Source organism: Ursus arctos, unplaced genomic scaffold (genome assembly GCF_023065955.2).
Source record: "Ursus arctos isolate Adak ecotype North America unplaced genomic scaffold, UrsArc2.0 scaffold_3, whole genome shotgun sequence".
In the NCBI taxonomy this organism is placed as follows: Eukaryota; Metazoa; Chordata; class Mammalia; order Carnivora; family Ursidae; genus Ursus; species Ursus arctos.
This window is the reverse complement of record NW_026622985.1, coordinates 102,244,710-102,270,353: the sequence shown is the minus strand read 5'-3', so window position 1 is coordinate 102,270,353 and position 25,644 is coordinate 102,244,710. Positions and strand designations below refer to the sequence as shown.

The following is a 25,644-nucleotide window of genomic DNA, read 5'->3' as shown; positions in this document are numbered from 1 at the left end:
CCCATAGAAATCAATAATCCACCTTTCTAAAAAGATTATATAAATTTGAACAAATAATATGGTTACATATTCCCCTTGGATTGAGATTTTTATAAAACAAAACTTGGCTGTTTAGTAAAAGCCCAAATTTTTAGCTTAGAGGAGCTTAACTCCTTTTTAACTCAATGTATTTAGCCCTTCACATCCTTCCTCAACAAGAGCAAAGGCATGAGTTAACAACCACAAAATGCTCTGTGCACTCTAGGATTGAGCACGTAAGCATACATCACAGGTAAGAGAAGCCAGGCCTCCCACTGACAGGTGGGTGGAGGGAACCAGGGTCGCCCTGGCATTAGGGATGTGTGGCCAGCACCGGGTTTATGACAGGCAGAGATCAAAGCGGGTATTGATGCTGTGTCCTGCCCAGCGAGCACATCTTACTGCCCAGATTTTGGTTTCTCAGCACTTTTCTCCTGACTGGAGCCAGGACTCCTTGGAGAAATGGCTGATTCCGGAGTTTACTGTACCAGAAAGTAAAGAAGGGCTCACAGAATGAGGCCAGAAAATACAAGAGCCAGCCTGAAGGATGCCCCCGGGACGTCCGAGCAGCAGAGGGTGTGACCCAACCGAGGAGAGTCAACAGCCATGTGTCCACTTGACGTCCTAAATAGATACATGAGTGCCTGCCCAGGAGAGAAGGGAAACCCTTCCTACCAGGGCACAGTCAACCAGTAACAGAAAACAAAGGGCAGGACTAGCAAATCACCATTTCCCAATCACCCCAATAATGGTTGCAGGCAAGCCTTGCTGATAAATATCCACCCAGCAGGGGATCTGGGGAGCTGCGTGTGGGGCGCTGATGGAGTGTCCGTGTCCCTCCCCACAGACACGGGAATCAGACAGGGAGAGCGGTGACTCCGCAGTGGAGGAGCTGGGTGACGCAGGTCAGAGCAAACCTGAAACTCATTGTGGGGAAACATCACATAGACTCAAACTGAGGAGCACCCTAAGCCCTTCAAAAATGTCTGAGGAACTGTCCCAGAACCAAATGAGATTCGTGCCTGGGTTTTATTTTGTGTATAAACTAGGATGTCGGGGCGCCTGGGTAGCGCAGTCGTTAAGCGTCTGCCTTCGGCTCAGGGCGTGATCCCGGCGTTCCGGGATCGAGTCCCACATCGGGCTCCTCGGCTAGGAGACTGCTTCTTCCTCTCCCACTCCCCTGCTGTGTTCCCTCTCTCGCTGGCTGTCTCTCTGTCACATAAATAAATAAAAAATCTTAAAAAAAAAAAAAAAAAAAAACTAGGATGTCATCGGGATGGCCGTGGAATGGCCATCAGACCCGCACATCAGATGCTGGGCTACTCCCATGCTAACCTCCTATTGGTCAAGGCTGGACTGCAGCTGCAGAACAACCCTATTTTTAGGAAACCAACACCAAACTATTTAGGGATAAAGTATCATTTCTGCAACCTCCTCTCAGGCAGGAAAGCACGGACATTCACACGCAGACTGGGAGAGAGAGGATGGAGTGACAGAAGGAAGAGTGGGATGTGACGGGCAGGTTTTTGTAACTTTCCTATAAGCCCACCTTATGTGAAGATAAAGACCTCTCAGATCCATTCCACAGCCTCGGCTGCACAGAGGGCACCTCCCCCACGTAGCCCATGGGCACCAAAGTGCACTGATAAGTGACCAACTTTAAAAGAAACCCCCCCGAGATCGCTGCTAGTGGTTTGCTGCCCAAACAGAAATGGTGCTTTAACAACTGACTTTCTTACCAAGAATACTGGTTCTCCAAATGGTGAAAAATCAATGACATTCACTTCGACTGGTCTCGTACCATGTTGCTGGGGTTTGTACAACTTGGGAGATACTCTCAAATCTTGTCTGATGCCATGACTTATAAGACCCTGGTGGTAAGAAGACCAATGGTGACTAAAAGAGATTAGGTATGAGGCTGGATAAAGCGGTTATTCTTGAAACAATTACACAGCATCATTTAAAAAAGGAAATAATGAGTTAATTTTTAATGAACATATTTGCCAAGCAACTATGAAAGAAAAATGAGTTACGAACTGATTTAAATGAGATTTAAACTCTTACTTACCAAGTCTGTGCCAACAATGAAGTGACTAGGGTCTGAAGGCAGAAACTTCACATTCAGGGTTCGTGTGGCCCCCCAGAATTCACAGCCTTTATGGGAAAGGCTAGAAAGAAACAGCAAAGATGAGCAGATGAACTGTTTGACACCGTAGGGATGACAGCACTTCACACATTTACCCCTCACCAGGTGTCTGGACACAGAGCTGGTGATCTCACCTTTCCTCTGTGGCTCTTTGCTGCTCTTTTCCCATTTCTTTTTCTGTTCCCTAAGCTCTAGACATTCCTCCAGCTCTGGTCTCCTGTTCACTAATTCTTTCTTCAGCTATGTGTAATCTACTTAACCATTCATGGACTTAAAATTTCAGAGATGTTAGTTTCTTTCTAGAAATGTCTTTTAGACTGTCCCATTATCCCAAGTTCTTGTTGTGCTAAACCCATTCATTGTGCCATGGTAGATGGTTCTTCAGGTTTACGGTCTTGATAATTTTTCTTTCTGAACTGCTTCCTCTAAGAGCCCTGGGAGCCCACCTCGTGGGAGCATCCCCCCCTCATAGGAGTGCTGACATACTGACTCCATCTTGTGCATGTCCTCTCCTGGGGCTACGTGTTCTGGGCCCCTGGGAGAGTAATATACAGACCTTAGAAATAACCACTGAGGCCAGGACAAATTGGCCATCCACCAATTTGTTAAAGATAATGTAGGGTCTCCCCTTCCCAAGGCACAGATGGTGCCATGAGGTCTAATTAAAGGTGAGCTTGCAATGAGCTGCACACGAACCCTTTGAGCTATATGTGAACCCTCTGAACTTACTCACATCCCCTTACTCTATAAAATCTGTGCACTGAGGTCTGAACTTTGCAGAGAAGAGCTGCACAGCTCTGGATGTTCACCTGCTCAATCCTCCCTGTCAGTAAGTTACCCTGAATAAAACGCTGGAGTTTTAATAAGGGCTCTTATTCTAAATCGGATGGAGTCGCCTGGTCTCAAAGTGCCTTCTCCGTGGGAAGGACAGGCCCTCCTCCTCCACCTTCGAACACCACCTACCAGGCAGCCGTCCAGTGCTTTGACGGTGAGCCACTGGTCTGAGACTCTGATGCTACCTCCTCGGCTCGTGGATCCCAGCCCATACCAGGAGTTTGGGGTTTCAAGTCTCCCATGCCCCCTTGTCTCTCCTGGGTTGGGGTGGGACTTCCTGAGTTTCTCTCTCACTGAAGGGGCCATGAACTCAGGAATCCCACAAAGGGCTCTCAATTCTAGCCCCCAGCGTCAGGCAAGCCTGATGCATCACTGGTCACAGGGCCTGAGCCCCATACAGCTGCGAGGCCTGTGACAGCCACACTGACACCCTAGCCTCCACACCAGACAAAGGCTTGCGTGCTGACTTCAAGCTCCATTCCTGGCTGGCACTGTCCTCTTCTTCACTGGAAAAACTACTTAGTTGATTGTTAGTTTTTATGCTATACAGTGTACATATTTGTAACAGGAAAGGGTCCATGACTGCTCCTTCTGCCAGATGTTGGGAATCTGGCCACTCTCTCCCATACCCACAATCAGGACTGCAAATGTCCCTGGTCAGCTGAGGACTCCCCAGTCTGTGCCTCTAGCTGAGATCCCTGCTGCGGAGCTGGCTGCCTCCTGGTCATCTCCACAAGCACCACGAGCTCAGCCCCTTCTCTCCCATTCCTCACCTTGTGTGCAGAACACCTGGCAGCCGAGCCAGACACCTGGTGAAAGGCAGCTCCTCCAAGCTCCACCCCTTTAACTGAGGTCAAGCCCTCCACACGCAAGATAGCCCTATCCTTCTAATCAACCTACAACAGCCTCCTGTCTCCCTTCCTCCGTCCAATCTCACACTGTTGCGAAGTTGATCATTCTAAGTCACAAATAAGACATGCCACTCCCTGCCTTAAAATCCTGCACTGACTCCTTGCCTCCTGCAAGAGAGCCGTCTGGACCCTCCAGCACAGCAAACACTCTGAGGCCTGGCCAGCGACTCATCCAGCTCTCTTGACAGCAAACCGGCGGGCAGTTTCCTAGATGGGTCGGGTGCTCACGCCCCTGGTGCCGCTCCCTCTGACTGAGCACGCTCCTTGTCTACCTCCCATCTCAGCTGTCACCTCCCCGACCCACAGGGAGATTCAGTGAGGGCCAGGGAGTCACCTACAGCCGGCTCTACGGTGTACCAGCTGACTTTTTTAAACATAAAGGATTCCCTGTAGTAATTATATTTAAACCAACTAAAGGTGATTTACAATCTCAAGGGAGGTACAAATTCATTACTACAACCCAGAGGAATCACGCAAATATAAAAAACTTTTCAAGGGTAATTGCATGCTGATAACCCCCAACTGTAATAAATGACAAGAAAAAGATGTTTTGGAAATAAATTTACATGGAATATATAAATACCACAAATGATATTTGTATATTTAATAAAAATTTTTATGTCACATTAAGTTATAGGAGTAAAAGTAGAAATTGAAATTTCTGAATAAAACTTTCATATTAATGTTTCTGGTTCCTAAAACTTAACTATTTAACTTCAGAGTTGTATTAAAACTGGATGAAAAATAGTCGAATAGTACCAATTTGTAAGATAGAAATCATTCTAATCAGGGGCTCCTGGGTGGCACAGCGGTTAAGCATCTGCCTTCGGCTCAGGGCGTGATCCCGGCGTTCTGGGATCGAGCCCCACATCAGGCTCCTCCGCTATGAGCCTGCTTCTTCCTCTCCCACTCCCCCTGCTTGTGTTCCCTCTCTCGCTGGCTGTCTCTATCTCTGTTGAATAAATAAATAAAAAATCTTTAAAAAAAAAAAAAAAAAGAAATCATTCTAATCAAAGAAAAAAATGTTAGCTCTATACCTGGTAACTGTATTTATTACACTGACTCAATAATATTAAACTAATTTAGCAAAAATACGTTGTGAAAAGTTGGATTTTTCAGCGCACACCCAACCGCGCATTTTCTGTACGTGCAATTACCTAACGTTATTTCCCTCTGTGGGGGATCGGTCTTGGGAGAGGAGGGACCGTTCCGACTCCGAGCGGCACAGGCTTACCTGTCGCTCAGCCGAACCACAGCACTGTGCACCAGCTTTATCCTCCCTCCGGGTATCAGCCCTAAAGACAGGGAGACCACAAATAAATGCACCTCTTAACACAAGTCAAACCAAAACCCAATTACAGTTGCCTGGAATCATTTTTCATTGGTTAAATGTCTGTGTTAGGAAATGACACCAAAACGTGGGCCCATGAAGAGTGTTCCCGCCCTAATGCAGGCAAGGTTCCTGTAAACTGCCTTATGAGAAAAGGATTGTGGAAGCAATCAAGAAGCCTTTACATTTTTGGATTTGATACAATTAAAAAAAAAAAAAAACGGCGGTACACTAAGCAAAGAAACAAAACAAAACAAAAACACAAAACCAAAAACCCATAAGTTCCCAACAGGAATAGTTTGCTGTAAGTGCTCACTGGTGGTCTGATGCTCGTCAGAAATACCCAGGACCTCTGTCCTCACCGATGCGGAGGCACACCCAGCGGCCACTGCTCTGCCGTGGAACGCGCCTGCTCCTCAGCGCTGGCACCCTCCCCCTTCCCTGGGCCAACAGAGCTATTCTTTCCCTGGATGCCCAAAGCACTTAGGGCCACAGCTCTGACCCCTCAGCCATTCACTGGCTTTGCCTCCTTTGTCTGTTCCCAATATCCTCCTCCTTTTTTTGTAATTACTGCAAAGGACGGAACTAAAAATTTATGTATACTGAAACCCAAATTCTGGGCAAGGTACTGTCTAGAACCTTGGGAGTATATAGACCATAACCATATAGATAAATGAAACTTGCAGCAGGAAGGGTGACTGTAATTACAGTGATGGGCTCTGTCACGGTTACAACTCTGACGTGAGAATGTTCAATGTCGTCACACGAAACTGCCCTCCATTTTCCCCAGCACTGTCCTCCTGCAGGAACTCCAGTGCTGAAAGTCTCAGCCCCAATGTTATTACCTCCCCTGGGAAGTCCTCCCTGCCCTGGGTCCTCCGCCCTCTGTAAGCACTTCTTGTGACGTAGTGGTCACATCACCAACGGCTGTCGCTGGTGTGGCAACCTCCCCATAAGACAACACTCCCTGAGGCAGAGCCAGCATCCTGTCACCTTGCTCCCCTGGCACCCAAGACAGGACCCAGCTTGTTCACCAACGGATGAAGGAAAGATGGAGAGTGATTAGCTGTAAGTGCGATCGGAGGTAGCGCTCACGTACTACGCAGACCTCAAACACTCCCATGGGCATTTAATGGCCAGAGCTCTTCCAGCACTGATCTGATTACCGGTATGAATGGCATCTCCTCTTTTCCCAAAAGCAAAGCCGAAACATGGTCAGAGTTTGGGTAAGTGGTCCTACAGGTAACAGGAGTTTTTATATAACAACATTTAGCGATGAAATACACACTGCCCTACAATAACTCTTGTGTGACTATCCCGTATCACTACAAAGTATTTGTGTGCAAAACCATTTTGTCTCCACAGGCACATTATGAACTAACAGTGGGCAGAGACTTGCTAACTCCTCACCACCACCTAAACTTCCTTTAAAATGCCCTGCTCCTGGCACAAGTGAGCAACAGAGGCAGCCTCACGATGCACTTGGAGGCTGCAACACCCTTGGGTCCGAGGCGTCAGCCTGGGTGAGGGCAGGGTCAGCCTGAGCCCAACTCTTGAGTCCGGCCCCACCATCAAGCCACACGGGGGAGGGGGTGAGCTCCTCCCAGACGCTGCCCTGCTCTAATGTCCCAAGAGTCTAGGAGTCCCCCAAAGGCTCAGTACAGACCCCGTACGATGGCTTTGTAATAAGCAGAGAGGATGCTATAAGAAAACAGTGAGAAAATGGTTACTCTGCCTCAAAAATGTTTACAAGTGAAAACAGTAAAATGGTTCAGGCTTGTTTTCATTAAAGTTAGAGTCCACAGTACTTCCAAGCACTGTCTCTGACATTCAGCACAGAGCACGCTGCATTTGCTCTATGGACACAAAGTGCCCCATCTCTAACTCTCTAATTTCCAGACGGGGGGAACGAGACCAGTGTCAGCCGGGCACGCCCCTCACACAGACAGGGTGAAGGTGGCTGGTCAGTACAAAGTAAGCAGTTGAACTAATGAGGTGAGGACAGTCAGAGAGCGCCAGACCCACGGAACAGACTCAACAGTCCATCACGCCCAAGTCTTGCGAGAGCAGAGCACTGGACGCCACGGCATCAAAAGCAGCAAAGTGCTGGAGCTGACTCACACTTCTGAGACAGAGTGGGGACCAGACTCCAGTCCCCCATCCAAGAACCCTCACACGCCACGGTCACCCAGTCTTCTAGCCCTGCTTACAGGGGCTACTCACTGCCAGAAACTAAGCCAGGCACCAGAAGCCACAAGCTCCCATCAAGCCCCCAAGACCCAGTTTTTTTTTTTTTTTTTTTTAAAGATTTTATTTATTTATTTGACAGAGATAGAGACAGCCAGCGAGAGAGGGAACACAAGCAGGGGGAGTGGGAGAGGAAGAAGCAGGCTCATAGCAGAGGAGCCTGATGTGGGACTCGATCCCATAACACTGGGATCACGCCCTGAGCCGAAGGCAGACGCTTAACTGCTGTGCCACCCAGGCGCCCCCCCAAGACCCAGTTTTTGACCAGTTCAGACAACGTGCTAACCCTCCAGCACCTAAAAGGGAAGTTTGGCTGTGAGAATCAGACCAAACCAGTCTGAGCCAAGATGGACCCCAGCGCTGACCCTTCACCAACTTTCCCCCTCATTATAATAGTAAAAATCACACCTAGCGGTGGGGATTTCACGTGCTAATTAGACATGCGGCGTATGAAGAAGCATGACCGGTAAGTGTGCGAGCAACAAAAAAATCCCTGCCCTACATGTTTAGACGTCACCCTTTTCCCACCAAAGTTTCTTTAAAGCTCTCGCCAACCCCTCCTGGGGAGCCAGCCTGAGGACTCCTTTTGTGCATCCCCCTAATGCTGGAGCGGGAGCCCCAGCAGAGCCTTGCCAGGAACCCCTTTGGGCCTCTTGGCAATTTCTATGGCTCAGCGAGCCGCGGGCAGTTCAGTAAACTCACTCCCCCGACGTGTGAGGCCGTTGCGGCCCTATGCCAGCACCAGTCTCAGAGAGCCCCCCGAGTAGGACCGAGGGAAGACAGCCCACAACGAACATGTGTTCAAGCACTCAGACTCCTGAGTGTATGGGAGGAGCACCGAGAAGAGAATGACACACAGACAGAAATAGAACCTATTAGCCCTTCCTGAAATGAAAACATCATCAGCAGGAAGGAATATCATTGAACGACTCTGAGGCGTCCATTCAGAGTTGATTATGGTTATACAACACAGAACGTTAATGTTCATTTTTCAGGTAGCTACTTACTTATTTTTCAAAGTGGTTGTCGGTATCTTTAATTTCTATTCACTCTAGAAAACACTGACTAAAATTAACTTTTTTCTTTAATAGTTACCTAAATCAGTTACTGAGCCTGCAATATCTGCCTTTGGTAATTCAACGACCACCTAAAAACAGAACATTGAAATGAGTATTAGTGCCTGTCAGGGATCTACGAGGACACAATCTAAGCAAAGTGCATTTCTAATTAAGGTAGCATTCTACATTCGGTACTAAAAACATCATTGCTCCAGAAAAAACACTGATCATTAACTTCAGAACTAGTATTTTAAATGTTATGAATCCCTTTCCTTGACCTCTTTTCACATCTCTTCACTCAGACTGGCCAGTGGCCACAGTGTCAGTGCGTCCTCCGAGAGCCCCCCAGACTGCATCCCCAGCCCCTCCCCTCACTCCCCCAGGAAGTCCTGCAGGAGCCTCCCAGTCAGGCCAGTCTCGCCCTTGGTGCTCCCGTCTTAGCCAAGTATATCATCGTCCGACCACCAGGCACTCATCAGCGCCTGGACGACCACAGAACTGGCAGGTCAGAGAGCCCATGCATTCAGTGGGCACCGCCCTGTGTGTGAGCACGTGGACACATCCTACTCACCCACACGTTGAGAACCCCACTTTCATCCAGGGAAGCAATGTGGAATGACAAACCTGACATTTCTAGTGGAAACAGAAACAAGAAATGGCTTGTGAACAAGGAGACCATATCGTGTCACTTGGCTGAAGGATTTTACAGAAGTGAAAGATCACATACCTTCTTGAGTAGAAAAGGGGGAAAGCACAAAACTCTGTTTTTTGTAGACAGACGTGGAGATGGGTTCTACTGCTTGAACAGGACTGAGGTGGTTTACTGAAGTCAGGATACCGTCTAGGGTTTAAAACACACAGGAGACCACATGTAAATAAGTCACAGAAGTGATGTGGGGATACATCCTCCCCAAATAGCACAAAACCAATATGGACCCCTAATAAAATGATGCATGATCATGGCTTTTGGCATTACCATGAAACAGAGACCACAGACCTCAAAACACCTTGGAAGTAGAGAAATAAGTCCTGATTCCAACAATACTACAGGCACAGAGGCCAGGAGTGAGGCTAAGACTCTCCACGGCAAGATGGAGTCGAAGGCGGAACAGAAACCAGGGAAAAGCGCCCTCAGAGAGCAAATCCAGCTTCGCAGGCTGGGCCTCACCAACTACAGGGATGGACAGGCCGGAAAGTGAAGCCGGACAGAAGGGGCAGGGCACAGCAGCGCACAGAGCAGAGACACTCGCCTGCCCCACCCAGTAAAGAAACAACGTTTCACAAGCTCACAGAATAAAGCTCCTTTGACCTAGAATAGCCATCTACAAAAGGTCCAAGAGTAAGAAAATCAAGACAAACTCCATACAAAACTGTTGTGAGAACAAAGTATTTGAGATGAAAATTCTCCTGCCCCAAACAAGCACTTAGCAGAAGCCCAGAACTCACCACTCCAGACTGCATCACATCTCTTCAAAAGCACTTGGAAATGTACTTCAAGCAAGCAAGTAAACAAGCAACAACACCTGAAATCAGAACCCCAGGACAGACATGGAGAGAAAACAGCAAGAAACAAAATGAGAACTGGAGCTGAACCCTGGGAAAAACTGGTAAGAGCAGACAAGACTCCAGTTCACGGAGTTGAGGAGGGGCCCTGGGGGCAGCACTCAGGGGGGCCCATGTACTCAGAATGGGGGGCCACACTGGGAGGGCCTGCAGGGGGAGGGCACTGGGGGGACCACTGGGGGGGCCTACAGGAGCAGGACACTGGTGGGGGGGTGAGCAGGGGCTGGATCAGAAACTCCATGGCTCGCTCACGCTGGGAGATTAGTGAGATTTGATTGGTCCCAGGGACAACATTTAGATGGCAAAGAAAATAAAGTAGGTGTTTGAATGGAGTCACTTATCTGTATGTACAGTTTAAAAACTTATAGTTCTAGTGTTTTGAACATGGTGGTGAAGTCAAACGTTAATTAGTATATCAGGAGCAATTAGAAAATGCACATTTTTTAAAAGCTATCTTTTTGGAGGCGCCTGGGTGGCTCAGTCAGTAAAGTGTCTGCCTTCAGTTCAGGTCATGATCCCAGCCCCGCATCGGGCTCCCTGCTCAGTGGGGAGTCTGCTTCTCTCTCTCCCTCTGTGATCTCTCTCTCTCTCTCTCTCTCTCAAATAAGATCTCTTAAAAAACACACACAAAAAGCTATCTTTTGTAATAGCATCAGACTCATACATTCTCAACAGCAGCAACATTGCCCCCAAGGAGGCAAAGATTGTTTGTCAGGGGACAAAAAACCTTTTTTTATGCATTGTGAAACTTAATCAAGGGAAACCTCAGTACGGTGGAGTTGGGAGGCTAGATGGGGAGCGCAGCACTCAGTGCTGCTCACGAGCACTGTCAATTAGAGACCCCAACATCAGAACCCTCCACCGGACAGAATCACCAGGGAAAGATGTTCACTGCAACCCCTGCAGCTCAGCCAGTGAGAAACCCCGGAACCCCTGCTTTCCTTCAAAACAATCCTCCCAACTCCCTCCTTCTCCCAAAAATAATGCCCCTGTCCTGTGTTTCTTGCACTTGTCTGTAGATCTGCCATAGCGTGCTTATCTGGATTGCAACCCTCTGCCATTCCCAAATAAACCCATCTTTTGATGGTAAAATAACTAGCAGTTGTGAGGCTAATAGTATAAAACACAGGTATGCATATAGTACACAAACAGATATGTAACCTATGTGTGGTATCAAGCTCTCATGGAGGGAGACTGGGAACAGAAAGTCCAAAGGAGAAGATGAGCCACAGCCTGGGGGAAAATACTGGCAAAACACACACCTGATAAAGGACTGTCATCCAAAATATTCACAAAAAAACAAACAAAAACCTCTTAATAACTCAACCAGAAGGCAATAAATCACTTGTAGAAATGTGCAAAAGACCTGAACAGACAGCTCCCCAAGAAGACACACAGTGGCAAAAGAAAGCCTACGGGAGCACCCAGGTGGTGCAGTCCGCTGAGCGTCCGACTCTTGATTTTGGCTCAGGTCATGATCCTGGGCCATGGGGTCAAGCCCCACATTGGGCTCCGTGCTCAGCACAGAGTGTACTCGAGATTCTCTCTCCCTCTCCCTGTGCCCCTCTCCCCCCACCTCATGCACGTGCTCTCTCTCAAATAAATAAATCTTTTTTTTAAAACGCCCATGGAAAGATTCTGCACGTCATATGTCATCAGGAAATGCACATGAAAACCACAATGAGACACCACCACACACCTATCAGAACAGCTGAACAGCTGACAGTACCACGTGCTGGTGAGGTGCAGAGCACCAGGAGCTCAGACGTGGCTGGGCCTGCAACACGGTCCGTGTGCCGACACAGGCCCTTTGATGCAGGCTCTCCGCACGTCTCCAACACCTGGAGTGACCACATGCTAACCACCTTGCGTACAGGGAAACACAGTGCACACAGCGGAGGAACGAGCTGCCGGTGCAGCAGCAGCACAGGGACCCGTAAATGAAAATGCTAAGTGAGAGAAGGCAGGCTCAAGGGTTTACGTTCTATAGGATTCCATTTATTTGACATCGGGAAAAAGTAAAACTGTGGGTAGAGAAAACTGAGGGGTGGCTGGTGGGAAAGGAGAGATAGGAAACCAAGTGCACGTGGGGCACAGGGGCTCCTGGACAGGAATGGCGAGAAAGACAGAGTGAAGACAATGGGGTCTGCGGGCAGCCCTGCCATGAAGTCAGGGTGACCAGGGACATGCCTGTCCTCTCCCTGAGCAGCAGGGAAGCAGGCCAAGATAGGCTTTAGACGCCAACGTCTGCAAAGCACTGAGGAAGCCCCAGAACACGAGCACCCACCAAGGGCTGGGAGTTGTGGCTGTGGCTGCTGCGGTTGTTGGTTGTTTGGTTGTGGTGGGTGGTTGTGGTGGTTGTTGTGGTTGTGGTGGCAGCTGTGGTTGTGTGGGTGCGGTTGTTGGTTGAGGCTGCGGTCTGAGGTTGTTTGGTTGTGGTTGTGGCTGTGGCTGTGGCTGTGGCTATGGTTGGTTGTGGCTGCCGTGACTGTGGCTACAACGGCCTGGCAGGAAGAGTTCACATTAAAGATCCTGGCAGGTGCAGATATTCAGGGTCCTTTCATCCTCCAAGAGGTGAATCATTTTCTATTTCAGGCATCAGAGGGATTAACTAAGCCATGGAATACACACGTACCAATATGCCTTAAGCTAATTTAAAACTAAAAATTATTTCACTGAGGTAACTTTTCACTGGAATCCAGAAATTTAATAAGAAAGAGCACTCTCATCATTGTTGGCCATGAGTTGAGCACTGCCTGGGTAGATTTTTGTTTTTACTATTCATCAAATGCTTCTTTTGCTCATAGGTCAGACCCCATCCTCTGGGGTAATCTGAATGAATAAATGCAAAGATACTGCAGATGTTCCTCAATTCTCTCATGACTTTTCTAGAAGACACCGGATGGGCAGGTGGGTGTCACTGACCAGTAGAAAACGTTGCTGTCCTGAACGTCCAGAAGCAATTGCCCAGCTTCACATAATGATGAATTCTGGAGTCTTCTCGTAGGTCCCACACGACAACCGAGCCGTGCACCGTCCCAGCAAACAGTAAAAAGGCTTTAAAAGGGCTAAAGCAGCAACACATGACCTGGAATGACACACACAGAAAGCTAAAGACTGAAAATGTGAGGCCATGGGAATGGAAGCACCAAACACCCCCGTGTCCCACACTGTCCCTGGGAACCCCCCACCAGAACTAAGCAGGTGCAAGTCAGCCTCGGCTCCAAGTGGAAAGCAGGGAGGACAAGCCACCCTGCAGGACTGGCATTCACAAACACGGGTGCCTCACACACAGCTGGGCACACGGAGCATGCACCATGACCCCTCCATTCAACCCAAGTCACTGGGCCCAGAATGGCAACGTCATGCTTTGTCATTTTATTTACATCCTGTATCACAAAACCTATAAAAGTTATTCTTCTCAACAGCTTCAATGAAAATCAATGACTTTGAGATCAAGGAGCATATGAATAGGAAAATACAAATATGTATTTTCCCAATCCAAAAGGAAGCAAACCTAAAAGGACAGCTCTCCCACTATACCTGTTAACGAGGGGCTGGGAGAAGCATAAGAGAGGACTCCGAAAACCTTTAGCTCGCTAAGAAACCCCTAAAATATCCATGACTCAAATCATGCAAGCCCAAAAGGACACTTCTGGGGTTCCAGAGCCATGCCAAGGGTGACCAACATCTTTATGAAGTCTGTAGCTACACTGACACCTACTAATCCCCAATGGACCTACAAGGCTGTGATAAGCCCAGATTTCTTCAGTCTGAGTTGATCTTTGAACTAAGAATTTCTAGAGTCAAAGTAGACACAGGCATGTGTCCCATCACACCTGCACACAGCTGAGGGTGGCTGGGAAGAGAATGAAATGACCTTGTAAGTCCCCACGGGCCTGCACTGCCATTTACCTGACATCAGGCCCCTCTCAATAAACCTACGACTCTCTGGGGGTCATACCTCCGACTCACATATCAGGACCTTCTGAGGCCCCGAAGGCTGCCAGATATCCCACACGCACAGCACGTATCTGCCGTCCAGCGCGGGGGCGAACGCGGCTCCGGGCAGCCCATGCACAGACACCACCTTCTGTCTCTGCACCTGAGAGGCACATAAGCACAACACTTTTCGATCTGTGGGTAAAAATGAGAAAAGTATTTCTGCATGTTAGTGTTTGCCAGAATCCATGTTAAATGAACACACTTGCAAATATTCAAATAAAGGTGCCTGAGTGGCTCAGTTGGCTGAGCGTCTGCCTTCGGCTCAGGTCATAATCTCAGGGTCCTGGGATCGAGCCCCACATCAAGCTCCCTGCTGAGCAGGGAGTTTGCTTCTCCCTCTGCCTGCTGCTCCCCCTGCTCGTTCTCTCTCTCTCTCAAATAAATATTTTTTAAAATTTCAAATAAATTTCCCCTTAATGAAGAAATAAAGTCCTTTCATAGCTGCCTGGGCCTGAGGTCTAGGTTTCAACAAATGGCCACTGCTTATCCTGAAAAAGGCCCAAGCGGGCCTCATGGTTTTCCTGATGTTTGGGGTAGGCCACACCTTGCCTGCCAGCTACTCCCAGAGAACCAAGTTGCCTGGATGCGATCTGGAATCAGGCCATGCAGGGGGTCCCTTTCGTGCCTTGTTGAGCCCCTCGAAGCCTGTGGTTTTCGCACAGGGAGGCCTTCTCCCTCGGGAGCCAGGAGCACCAGCCCTGTCACTTCCTCTCCTCGGAACTCGCCCCTGACACGTTGCACATTCACTTTTTCAGTCAGGAGGGCAGGACTTCTGTCCACTCGACCCAAAGAAACAGCAGGCCAGTGTTGGCCACATCATTGTGTGGTACGTGTTTGAACAGTGAGGATGGCACTGCACAGATCTGCGAAAGGCACAGACTGGGGTGTAATGTGACCAAGTCCCAGGTGCACAGGTGAGACCAACTCCTCACTCTGTCAGATAACCTGTCATCTAATCTCATTTTCCTTCTGTTACCTCAAAATTCATGTCACTGAAGGGGCACCTGGGTGGCTCACTCAGCTGAGCGTCCGACTCTTGGTTTCGGCTCAGGTTGTGATCTCAGAGCCTTGAGATGGCTCCACACTGGGCGTGAAGTCTGCTTAAGATTCTCTCTCTCTCCCTCTGCCCTCCCCACCACCCCGCTTTCTCTCAAAAATTGAATTCATGTTACTGAAACACAAAACAAACCAACAAGAGAAACCTGCACACTGTTCGCGGGGGAACTCTGCCCACCACACGCAGGGGCCCCATTCTGTAAGAACATACGTGCACCATGTGTCTCTCACAAAGGATTCCAAGTGCGTGTATATAACCCAAGCTCCCTCTGGTTTTGTAAGCTGCTGTTACTCATCAGCTCCCGGAGAAAAGTACAGCTTTAACTCCCATTTCTTGAGGTGAGGTGGGGTGTGGGAGTGTGAACATGCATGTTTTGAACACTATAGATAAAATGATTTACTATTTTTCTAATAGAGTAACTATTACCTTTTAAAAATGAAAAACTCTCACAGAACGTGAGTTTTTTTAAACTAATAATGCCATTTTTGTTCATGGTAAATGCAAAGGAACATATGTGAACCTAAATCTCTAGACACCAGGCAGGGCAGAAGAAACATCTAGAGCAAGTGGCACCAAGCCCTGGCTGCGCACAGGCTGGGGTGTCGGGCGAGCCAGACGCCGGGCCCCCAGGTAGATCGCAGCAGCTGGAGAAGCTGGTCTTCCCCGTACCACAGTGCGCCTGAGTCCAATCACAACGCTATCGAACTGCCACGCTCTCAGTACACGATTTTATTTACTGTCAGAGCCCTGAATACAGTTTTATTCTTTCTACAAGTGCATACAGTACAATAAACAAGTTATTTAAGAAACTAACAAAAATATTCTTCCTCTCCTTCCAAACACAGACCAGGACAGGCTGCAACTGCTACCTCACCAGCCGGAACAAGGCAGAGGTGACCCGCTCGAGAAACATCAATGTGACCCCGTGAATGCACTTTGCTTAAAGCAATTTAAACGGTCACACATGTATGCAGCTGCTCAGCCTGGGGTGCTCTGGGACCAGGTCTGAGGACGAAGACCCGTGGGAAGCACAGAGCGGCTGTGCACACTGCGTTCACGGAACACCCCCTCACACGGCTCCCCGGGGCCGGCATTCCAAGGAACCAAGAGAAACCAAGTAACAGACCGGAAGACATGGGATCTAAAACACACACACAAAACCTCAGCTTCCACTCATTTAAGTTACGGCTCACCCCCTCCATCACCTCAGGCAAGTGTTCACGGGACTCTAACGCAGTTTCCTGTTTAGAAGAAAACCGACCTTGCACTTCAGAGCTCTGCGGATGCTGACTCTGTTCTGTATTCAGTAAACCCGGTGACGTTAACACAGGACACAACAGTAAAGACAGTTCTTCCAACGTAAGTGCTTGCTATAAGATTTCAACACACATCAAGGATAGCCCCTTACTCTGAAGGAATGGCAGGCTGGTATTCAGCTGAGAGGAGCTGTCACTGATATGCAGGGTGCTGTCCTGTGCCCTGGGGCTCCAGCTGGGTTCGGCTCCCACACGGTCCTCTTCAAGCAAGACCGCAATCACCTGTCAAAGACAGTGAGCAGTCCTGCATGAGCACTTCAGATATACATGCTTTTGTAAGAACAGAACAAAACACGCAAATCATTACCTACGCATCTATCACATTTCTGAAAATAACTACTTAACTCCAAGACAACATAAAAATGAAAAGAACAAAATTATATTGCTATTTCTGCACAATAGAAACTAACAGGTAAAGTTCCAGTAACATAAACTCCACAGGAGAGACATTATGTAAACGCTTTGCTAAAAATAACAGGAGGAGGAAAACAGCGGACTACCCCAGTTTTCTTGACCAAAGAAGGGGTATAAAAATATGTCAGGCATACACACACCACCACTGTCTTTCTCATGGGGCCACGGCGAGGACAGAATGAGCTGTATGTCACTGGAATAGCTCTAACAGGGTCATGTTTAGGGTGATGATGGGTAAGGGGAACACACGGCAGAACCAGGGGAAACATCCACCGCAGAAATGGGACCAGCATGGGAGGTTAGGCTGCAGCAGATGAAAGACAGCTGGGAGGTCAAGGTCAGCCCAGACCCAACCAGGCCTGCTCTGGCCTCATTCATTCCCACTCCAGCCCAACCTCCCTTCTCCTCACCCTATACCAAGGGCTCTCTCCTCATAGCTCCCCATGAACTGACCCTAAATGAGAAGCCGATTAAATTTAAAATTACAAAAAGTATGCATACTCTCTCCATAACACAGCACGGAGGGAAGGAACCACCATGTGTCCAGAATACAGATGGAGAAACAGGAGGACTTCAAACCCACACGTCAGGGTCCATGTTTACCACACTTGCCACTCCCATAAAGACACAGGAGACAACGGAGGACACGTGAGCGACTTCACTTGAAGGTTTAAGGAGTACTGCTAATGCTGATCCTTTTGAGAGACTCACACTGAAACGTGGAGGGGCTGAGTGTCTGTTCAGAACTAGCTGGGGGTGGGGGTGGGGTAAGTGGGGGACTTCGATGAGACCATCAGCCATGAGTTGATAACCAGCAGTGTACATGGGGTTCAACAGACCGTTCCCATCATCTTTGTATGTATCTTGTACATTTCCACAATTGGTTAAAAGTCATGAATTTACTAATTTCGAATACCCCAGTGTATGCCCGCCTTGACAACTTAACATGCCTGTTTTTCAGTCTATATTTATGTTAAAATGGAAGCAGTTGGTATTAAAGTACAGAATCCAAATACACAGCCAGCCCTGGGGTGACACACATCACACGGGGGCCCATGAGCGCGTACCTGGCAGGCTGCCCGGAGGAAGCTGGACAGCCTGGGCGTGTCGACCTTTGGTGCAGCGGCCACATCACAGAGATCTCCACTCCCACTCCCTAAAGAGAGCAGGCCACACTGAACCAACCAAGTCGACCCTAAACGTCACGTTTTACACACCTTAGGGTTCAAAGAGTTGTTACAAACTTTTCCCTGGAAGGAAAAGTCAGAGAATTTTACACTGTATTGTCTAGATCTACCACAATTTTTTCAAAAACAGCTGCATCTTGTTTTACAGAAAGTCTGTACACAGGGTCCAAGTTATATGCATTAAGGGAAATAGTTAAAGGCATCTGTTTAAGCACTTTGTGTTAGAGTTAGGTATCTTCTTTTCCTGGGGGAGGCTTACCTGAGGAAAGGGAGCAATGCGGCCCCCGCCACACAGGCCAAGTCCTGTGAATAACCGTCAACTAGGAAGGCGACCGGCATCAAGCACGGCACCATGTGTTCTCTGGGCCTTCCAGCTACGCTGACGCAACGTGTCTAGAAACTGAACCTCACATATGAAATTCCCTATTAATGAGAACAGGCCCATCTGAAGTACTTGTTTGGAACGTGGGCTCTCCGTCTGTTTAGGAATAAAAGTGCTCCAACCTGGGTCAAGGCCCACACGGGGCTCTAGCTCAGTGCTCGCGTTAGTGGTTCCCAAGAGCTAGTGTCTCTTGCGAAGAGTACTGGTGCCTCCCTGGTCACACGCTAACAACCACACCCCAACAAACGGGACAAGAAGAAAGAGCAGGAACAGTAATGAACACAACACCAGAAATAACGCCAAGACACTGCATTCAGCGTTCAAGAGCAAAGACCAGCTCACCCCCTGACACGGCCGTGCCCTCTCCGGGGTGCTGGGTCCACACACCCCTGGTCTCTATCTCTTCAGTCTGGATGTCTCTGTCAACATTATCTTCATTGTACTGAACATACGCCTTAAAAAAAAAGAGATGTTGGAATCAGCACTGGGTCTCAACTTCAGAGCAATTTCTCGTCAATGGAAAGAGAAAAACAAAAGTATTAAAGTTAATAATGAGTCTTCTTGCTTTTGTCAAAGGCAACGTGGTAGAAATAACAATCATGCCAAGACCACTTGTGTCTTAAAGGTTCAGGCCTAATTTTTTAAGGTGTTTTCAAAAAGTCACATTAAACTGTTAGGTAAAAATTGGACAGGAGAAGTGGAAGGAGCACCCGAGGCAGAGTCCCAAGTCCCAGAAGGGGGTGACAGAGTCAGGAGCTGGAGGGGAGGACAGTGATTTAAAGAAGCTACACATTAAAAGCCTGGAGCTCCACATCCTGACCTTGAGGCCTCCAAGACCTTGGGGCTGAGGGATCAAGAGCTGCAGGTGCGGAACATGCACCCTCCTCCACCTCTGCCCCGGGGCGACCCCTAGACTCTACAGGATGCATTTGTATCGCGGGTATAGTCCAACCCTAGGAGAAAGGCCCCCAGGAGGTTCCAGTACAACCTCGCAGGGGTGAAAACTCCCCATCCCAACCTGTGGGAGGAGTTTCCCAGAGGACTGGAAGCACCTCCATTAGACACAAGAGACCCAATAACATCCGATCCCAAAACCACCTAGCCCCCTCTCCACCTTCAGAGTGTGCTTTCGCATTAACAAACTGCTTTGTGCTTGCCGCGTTCCTTCTGGGGGTCTTCATTCAGACACGAATCCCCACGGAAATCTTCTCATAGGGAACCCGAGAACTCCGTTCACACAACACAGACACTCCCTCATCCCTGACAAAACAATTTAGCTCTGGTTTGAAAATACTGCCACCTAGCCCACCAACTTCCTATTGTCTTAGAACATACTCTGGCTTTGCAAAACCAAATACAACTTTCTTTGTTTTGAAAAGGTACATGCTTCAGTAAAGATAAATGTGTTACTAAGAGCTTTGAGATGAGCAGGTGATCTACTCAAGGACGGAGGGAGCCAGCTGTGAAGCCAAGACTCACCTGTCAGCTTTCTGAGGTTTGCCCTGTGACCTTCTTCCTATGGAAAAAGTCTTATAGATGGGAGTGTCCCTGAGCACCTGTTGACCAATGATGGCCTCGGGGACAGAAGAAAAATGTAAGAGATGATTCCCAACTTCAGAACCTTTACAGCCTTGTCGGGAAGTTGGACAGTTACATAATTAACGCCTAGAATACTACAGGGAAGTACAAAGTCTGTGGTGTGGATGTATCAAGTTTGGAACAAGAAAGAGAATCCAGTGCAAGCCCTGAGGGAGGATTCACCTAAAGAACGGACGTGAACACTGAGGACTTGACAAGTAGAGGAGAGGAGAAAAGCAAGCTAACAGAGAGATCCAGGTGGGGATGGCGGGTCGTGCACTCTGGGACCTGGGGGAGGAAAGGGGGCTGGAATGCCACAGATAGGACAACGGGCAAGGGATCCAAACATAACATTTGCTTGACTTGCGATAAAACATCTGCAAGTTTGGGAGCGTTCTGCACCCCACGTGTGCCATCCGCTCACGCTCAGAAGCCTGTAGGGCATCTGTGGGCATCTGCACCATCTCTCCAGGCTCATGAGCACCACATGACGCAGGGGCTCCCTTTTCCTCAAGTCTGCATTCTTCCCACACCACTCCCACGCTCTAATACCCTGGAACAGATACAGTACAGCACAAGGATACCATATTGTACTTTGCTTGCACTTGGGTCACTTAGTTAATACATCTTATACTAACCTGCTTGGTATTTTTTTTCCCAAAGTTTCTGATATACATGTCATACTCATTTACTGGCGGTAGATCCAAGAGAGAGAAAGTGAATGAAAAATCTAAGTCAATGAGCCGAAGCAGCTTTGTACTGCGCGTCCTTTAAAATAAATTGAAAACAAGAGAAAAGTTAAATTAATAATATACAGAGGAAAGTACAGTGAGAGCATAAGGAACCTTATGATCAGATCACGTAATTGTCAAGGACTGAATTTCTGTGTGGGTGTTGAGTCTGAGGTATTTAAGAGTTAACAATAAGACAGTCATGCACGCACCAGCAACGCGAATACAGAATGAACCAAGTTTTGATTATTCTAATTCCATACACCTGAAGTGAACACAAAATAAAGTTATAATATGTGCATGCCTAGAATTTTCATGGAAAGCAATTACTTCACTTCATGAATTGATGTCATGATCAGAAGGATTACATTCTGTGACGTCACCCGGGCTGTGGCCAGGTACACACTGTCTTTTAGGCCACTCTTCCGAGATGACCCGACAGGAAGTGGCCAAGCAGCACATGACACAGCCCATCACCCTGCCCGTCCGACGAGGCCACCAAGACACTACTGGCCCATGGTCTCCCCTGGCTTCACCCAGTGTTCTCCTGCACTCACCTGAGCGGGTCTCTCTCCTTCCAGGCGCCCTCGTTCACTGTTCATCACCCCACTGGCATGTGAGCCCTGTCTGGCCGCAGTGCTCTCCTTCATTTACTACGGTCTCCACATGGCTGGTGCTCAGCCTGTACGTGGGGAATGGTCCTCCACCACCTGGGCACCTCGCAAATGAGATCTGCTCCCTCCCTCCCTCCTTATGTGCCCATTCTCGGGCTTTTCCAGTAACTGCCACCTTTCCATAATCTTAACCATAACTCTCTGGCCACTGTCACATCTTCCCCAGTTAGTACCTCCAGTCCTCCATATTCAGTATAATTTCTGACCTGAAATAATTCATGTAATACACGTACACTTATGTATCATAATACGGTAACATCCCAGGACCTGCTACCCAACCCCAGAACCAGAAACTGTGGGATGACCTGTGCCCACGTAGGACCCCCACTGCCCGTGACAATCAGTATACGGAACTTGGTAACTATCATCATCTTGCTTTGTAAAATATATTAATTTCGTCTTACATTTATATATGCCTAAACATTACACTGTATGTGGTTCTGATTATCTCTGAGTTTATAAAAATTATATTAAACCATATGTAGTTTTCAAGACTTGAATGAGGTTAAAGCAAAAACAAAACCTAGCCATAGTGGTAAAAACTGATTTTACTACCTTATATTTTGGGTCTCTAAAATATAAGGACAACAAAAATGATATGAAAACTTATTCTGATTATTCATGATTTATTTGTTCATTAGGCAAAGTTTCCTGAGTACCTACTAAGGCCATGTACTGAGCTACATGGAATGATGGCTTTTAAACACGTTTTTTAAAAAAAACATTTAATTTTTACATTTACTCTTAAATCATACTTGAGTTTAATATGACAGACCCTTTATTTGAGACTATATCCTTTGGCTTTCATAAATTTCTAATTTTATAAATTTCTAAATTATAAGCTTGGACTGTGACATCTGGGAGCCCTGGGTTCAAAACAGCTCCACCATTCACCAGATGTTGACCTTGAGCCTCACTCTCCTCATCTCTAAAATGGGGCTGCAGGGACCGAATGAAGTAGTTAACACACAGGGAGCACGGTGCCTGACACAGAGGGAAACTCGCACTGCGTGTTGCCAGCTGTTAGTACTCTGGACCCTGACAAATCCCTCAGCTTCCTCATCTGAGAAACAGACACAGGGACACGAGCTCGCCAGTGTGCGAGCACTAGGGGGCACTAGCTGCACCTCGAGTCAGAGCCCCACACTGAGATGCACCGAGTTCAGGGAGATAGTGGCTGTGATCCTGCCTCGGCCAAAATGGGGCGCGACTCCCAGGGTGACTCCAGAACCTACAGACGCTGGACGCCAAGCAGTAGCAGACAGCAGTGCACACGCTCAAAGCTATCAACACGGTAGCTGAACACGCGGAAACGGAGCACAGATTTTAAAATGTACCTAAAGTCAGTAGTGAAAATAAAAAGAAAAGCTCTATTTTTTTAAAGTACGTTGAAGTATATTACAATTCTATAATACCCTTCACAAATTCCCAACACACCTACTTTTGGTTAAGGGCCTGAGTCTGACTCTTCTGACGGCGTGAGGCTGTTGCAAAATCAACGAAAATTCCACAAACAGGGGTTTTGGAAGGGGAACTGTTTCCATCTGTACAAAAAAAGAAAGCTATTTTGTGAAACGGAAATATTTCTTTCAAGCAGAACAGCTCCTCAGGCTTCCAAGACACTGGTTTTGCTATAAACTTAGAGAACGTTCCACGTATCAGTCCTCCTAGCTCAGTTCTGCTCCTCTGCAGCCGGCCCCAAATACGAGCGCCCTAGGGGCGCCCAGATGGCTGTCAGAGCAGGTGACTCCTGACCTCCGCATCATGAGTCTGAGCCCCACGTGAAGCGTAGAAATTACTTGAATAAACAAAACTTAAATATATATATATGAGGATAATAATCATTCTGCCTAACCTTCATTTGGATTATTACATCAGATTAATTACTAATCATAACCCGTTGTGTTGATTACTAATTATTTTACTAGATAATTTAAAGTAGCATATCATCCAGTAATATTGTTAATACTGTCCTATTTGACCTTTTGTGCTACGTGTAATGCTAACTTTTTATCAGAATGTCATAGCTTTCCCTTTAAATGACTTTAAAATGTTTTACTTCTACTCGTAATACAAGTGACTTTATCATAGCACAATGCCAAGAATTTTTGGGCAGAACACATTTCTAATTGCATGCAGGAAATCCCTGGGAAAAAAGGGCCCACTTAGGAGTGCTCTTGAGACACAATCGGTGGGCCACATTCCTGAAAGTGTCTCCCCGAACCGGTCTTGGCTCTGCAGCCACCGCCCACATGGACTTTCATCTTCTCTGAGCCTCCTGCCAACCCGGTCTCTTTCCTCTGTGATACTCAGAGAAGGTGGCATCAGAAAACAGAGCATGCGCTGCAGATGGGCTGACTGACACCACGGGAAAAGTGAACAGGGCCGCATCCAGGACTGGTGGTTCCTGCGTGAGCGCCCCCAGAACGACCGGTGCTCACCACCACCCCCAGGCTACAGGCGCTGACCAGGGAGGCCATGCGCAGCTTCTCTCCCTCAGACAGTCCTTCACACACACTCGGTACCTTCCGAGTGCCTCACATGGCCCCCTTGCGGGAGCACGCAACACCCATGCATCTGCCACCTAATCAGAATGATTCTGCCCTCAAGGATCCCGCAGGCGTGGGTGCCCGTTGTCCTGAGAGACGGATGCGTGTACCTGTCTTCGAGTCCCTCTCACCCTCCAGCAGACCTTGCTTCTGGGACAGTTTGCAGGACAACTTGCCAACCCTTTCGTTTTCTGCATTAATGGCTTTCTGAATTTCTTGTATCTCCTTTTTTCTGGCTGGAGGAAGCTCTTCGATTTTCTCTTTTGGTTCCAGCTCATTAGAGCTGTCATCCTCTCCATCACAGACCTCAAAGTCATCTTCATAGTCCTACAAACAATAATCACAGTTTTGGACCCTTTAAGACAAACTGACTTTAAAGAACACACATAGGAACAAAACATACAATTTAGAATTTAAAAGACAAAATGCTCATTATGGCTAAGAGATTTTTACAGTTAACGGATGTCAGTGCCACTGAGTTATAAACTATATAAACTGCTGCCTTTTTCTCTAAAAATGAACCACACTGTATAGATTGACATACATTGATAGCTGTTTAGTAACAATAATGTGCTAACATTTTTGTGCTGAGACTGTGACAGTGAGTGTGTGTACATGAACATATGTACTCTGTACACACACAGATACACACACGTTTGGATGCAGTGCACTTAATAGGTTAAACTGTAAAATCATTTAATTACATCACATTGGTAAGCGTTGATACAGCACTTTTTATTGGTAACAAGCCTAAATCAAACAGACACAGAGTATTAAGAGTAATAAAAAGAGAGAAATAAAGCTATTAATATACTTAAGCAGATTTTAGAGCAAATTATTTTTAAGGTGAGAAAAATTTTAACTTTTATACAAACTTCAAAATCATCTTCAAAATAAGCTGTATATTCATCAGCTCCAGCATTTTCTGAATCAATGTCATCCTTTTCAATTTCCTAGAGGAAACACATAAGAAAAACATTCAATCATAAATTTGAATCTTGCAAATAGGCTGGGAAAATGTTTTCTAAGATTAATCTGATGTTGCTAATTTTAAAACATATTTATAAAACTAACATAACCCAACTTCAAATTCTTTATGAAATACCTTGTTAACTAGTAAATATGACCATAAAGAGAAAGACGTTAATGAACTTATCCTTTGTGAGAAACGGCTACAACTGTGATGAGGCCCATAACATGAGGTGGTTAGTGCGGCCCTCCTCCTCTTCACTGAGGGGAAGACAAGCTGCGCAAATCCTGGCCCCTCGGAATCAGAGCACACCTGCCCCATCACTTCATCCCTCCAGGCCGGCGGATAAAGAGGGGAATCACTAAGTCCCACAGTGGGAGGGGTGCTCCATCAGGCTCTGGAGGTGTGGGGAGGCTGCACAGATTACCCTAAAGCCATCCTGGTCTAGGTACCCGGAAAGCCGAGTAGAAACATATTCCAGATTTCCAGGATAAGAGGGTAGCAGAAATGAAACAGATGTTTAGAAAACTCATATTTTCCCTCCAAAAGCTGCTTCTCCTCTTATCCACATCTGCTCTTGCATTTCACAGAAGCACACATAACAGGAGTTCCCCAGGCCCCAGCCCTCCCCCAGCCCTCAGCCCAGCACCCCATCCCTGCCATGTCCCCTCTCA

General features: G+C 47.5%; 1 protein-coding gene across 11 annotated transcripts in view; it reads right to left on the bottom strand.

Moving 5' to 3' along the window:
• Positions 1-25,644, bottom strand: part of DYNC2I1 (dynein 2 intermediate chain 1) — a 56,524-nt gene that overhangs the window by 4,788 nt on the left and 26,092 nt on the right. For all 11 annotated transcript variants that reach the window (XM_026479241.4, XM_026479240.4, XM_044392243.3 and 8 more), the window contains 15 exons: positions 24,876-24,953; positions 24,111-24,327; positions 22,893-22,995; positions 20,685-20,814; positions 18,811-18,922; positions 17,967-18,055; positions 16,578-16,707; positions 14,072-14,244; positions 13,033-13,195; positions 9,272-9,385; positions 9,116-9,177; positions 8,582-8,633; positions 5,144-5,204; positions 2,087-2,186; positions 1,758-1,889 (listed from right to left, as the gene is read on the bottom strand). In XM_026479241.4, the coding sequence (XP_026335026.2) occupies positions 1,758-1,889; positions 2,087-2,186; positions 5,144-5,204; positions 8,582-8,633; positions 9,116-9,177; positions 9,272-9,385; positions 13,033-13,195; positions 14,072-14,244; positions 16,578-16,707; positions 17,967-18,055; positions 18,811-18,922; positions 20,685-20,814; positions 22,893-22,995; positions 24,111-24,327; positions 24,876-24,953 (1,716 nt within the window). The remainder of the gene's footprint in view (positions 1-1,757; positions 1,890-2,086; positions 2,187-5,143; positions 5,205-8,581; positions 8,634-9,115; positions 9,178-9,271; positions 9,386-13,032; positions 13,196-14,071; positions 14,245-16,577; positions 16,708-17,966; positions 18,056-18,810; positions 18,923-20,684; positions 20,815-22,892; positions 22,996-24,110; positions 24,328-24,875; positions 24,954-25,644) is intronic.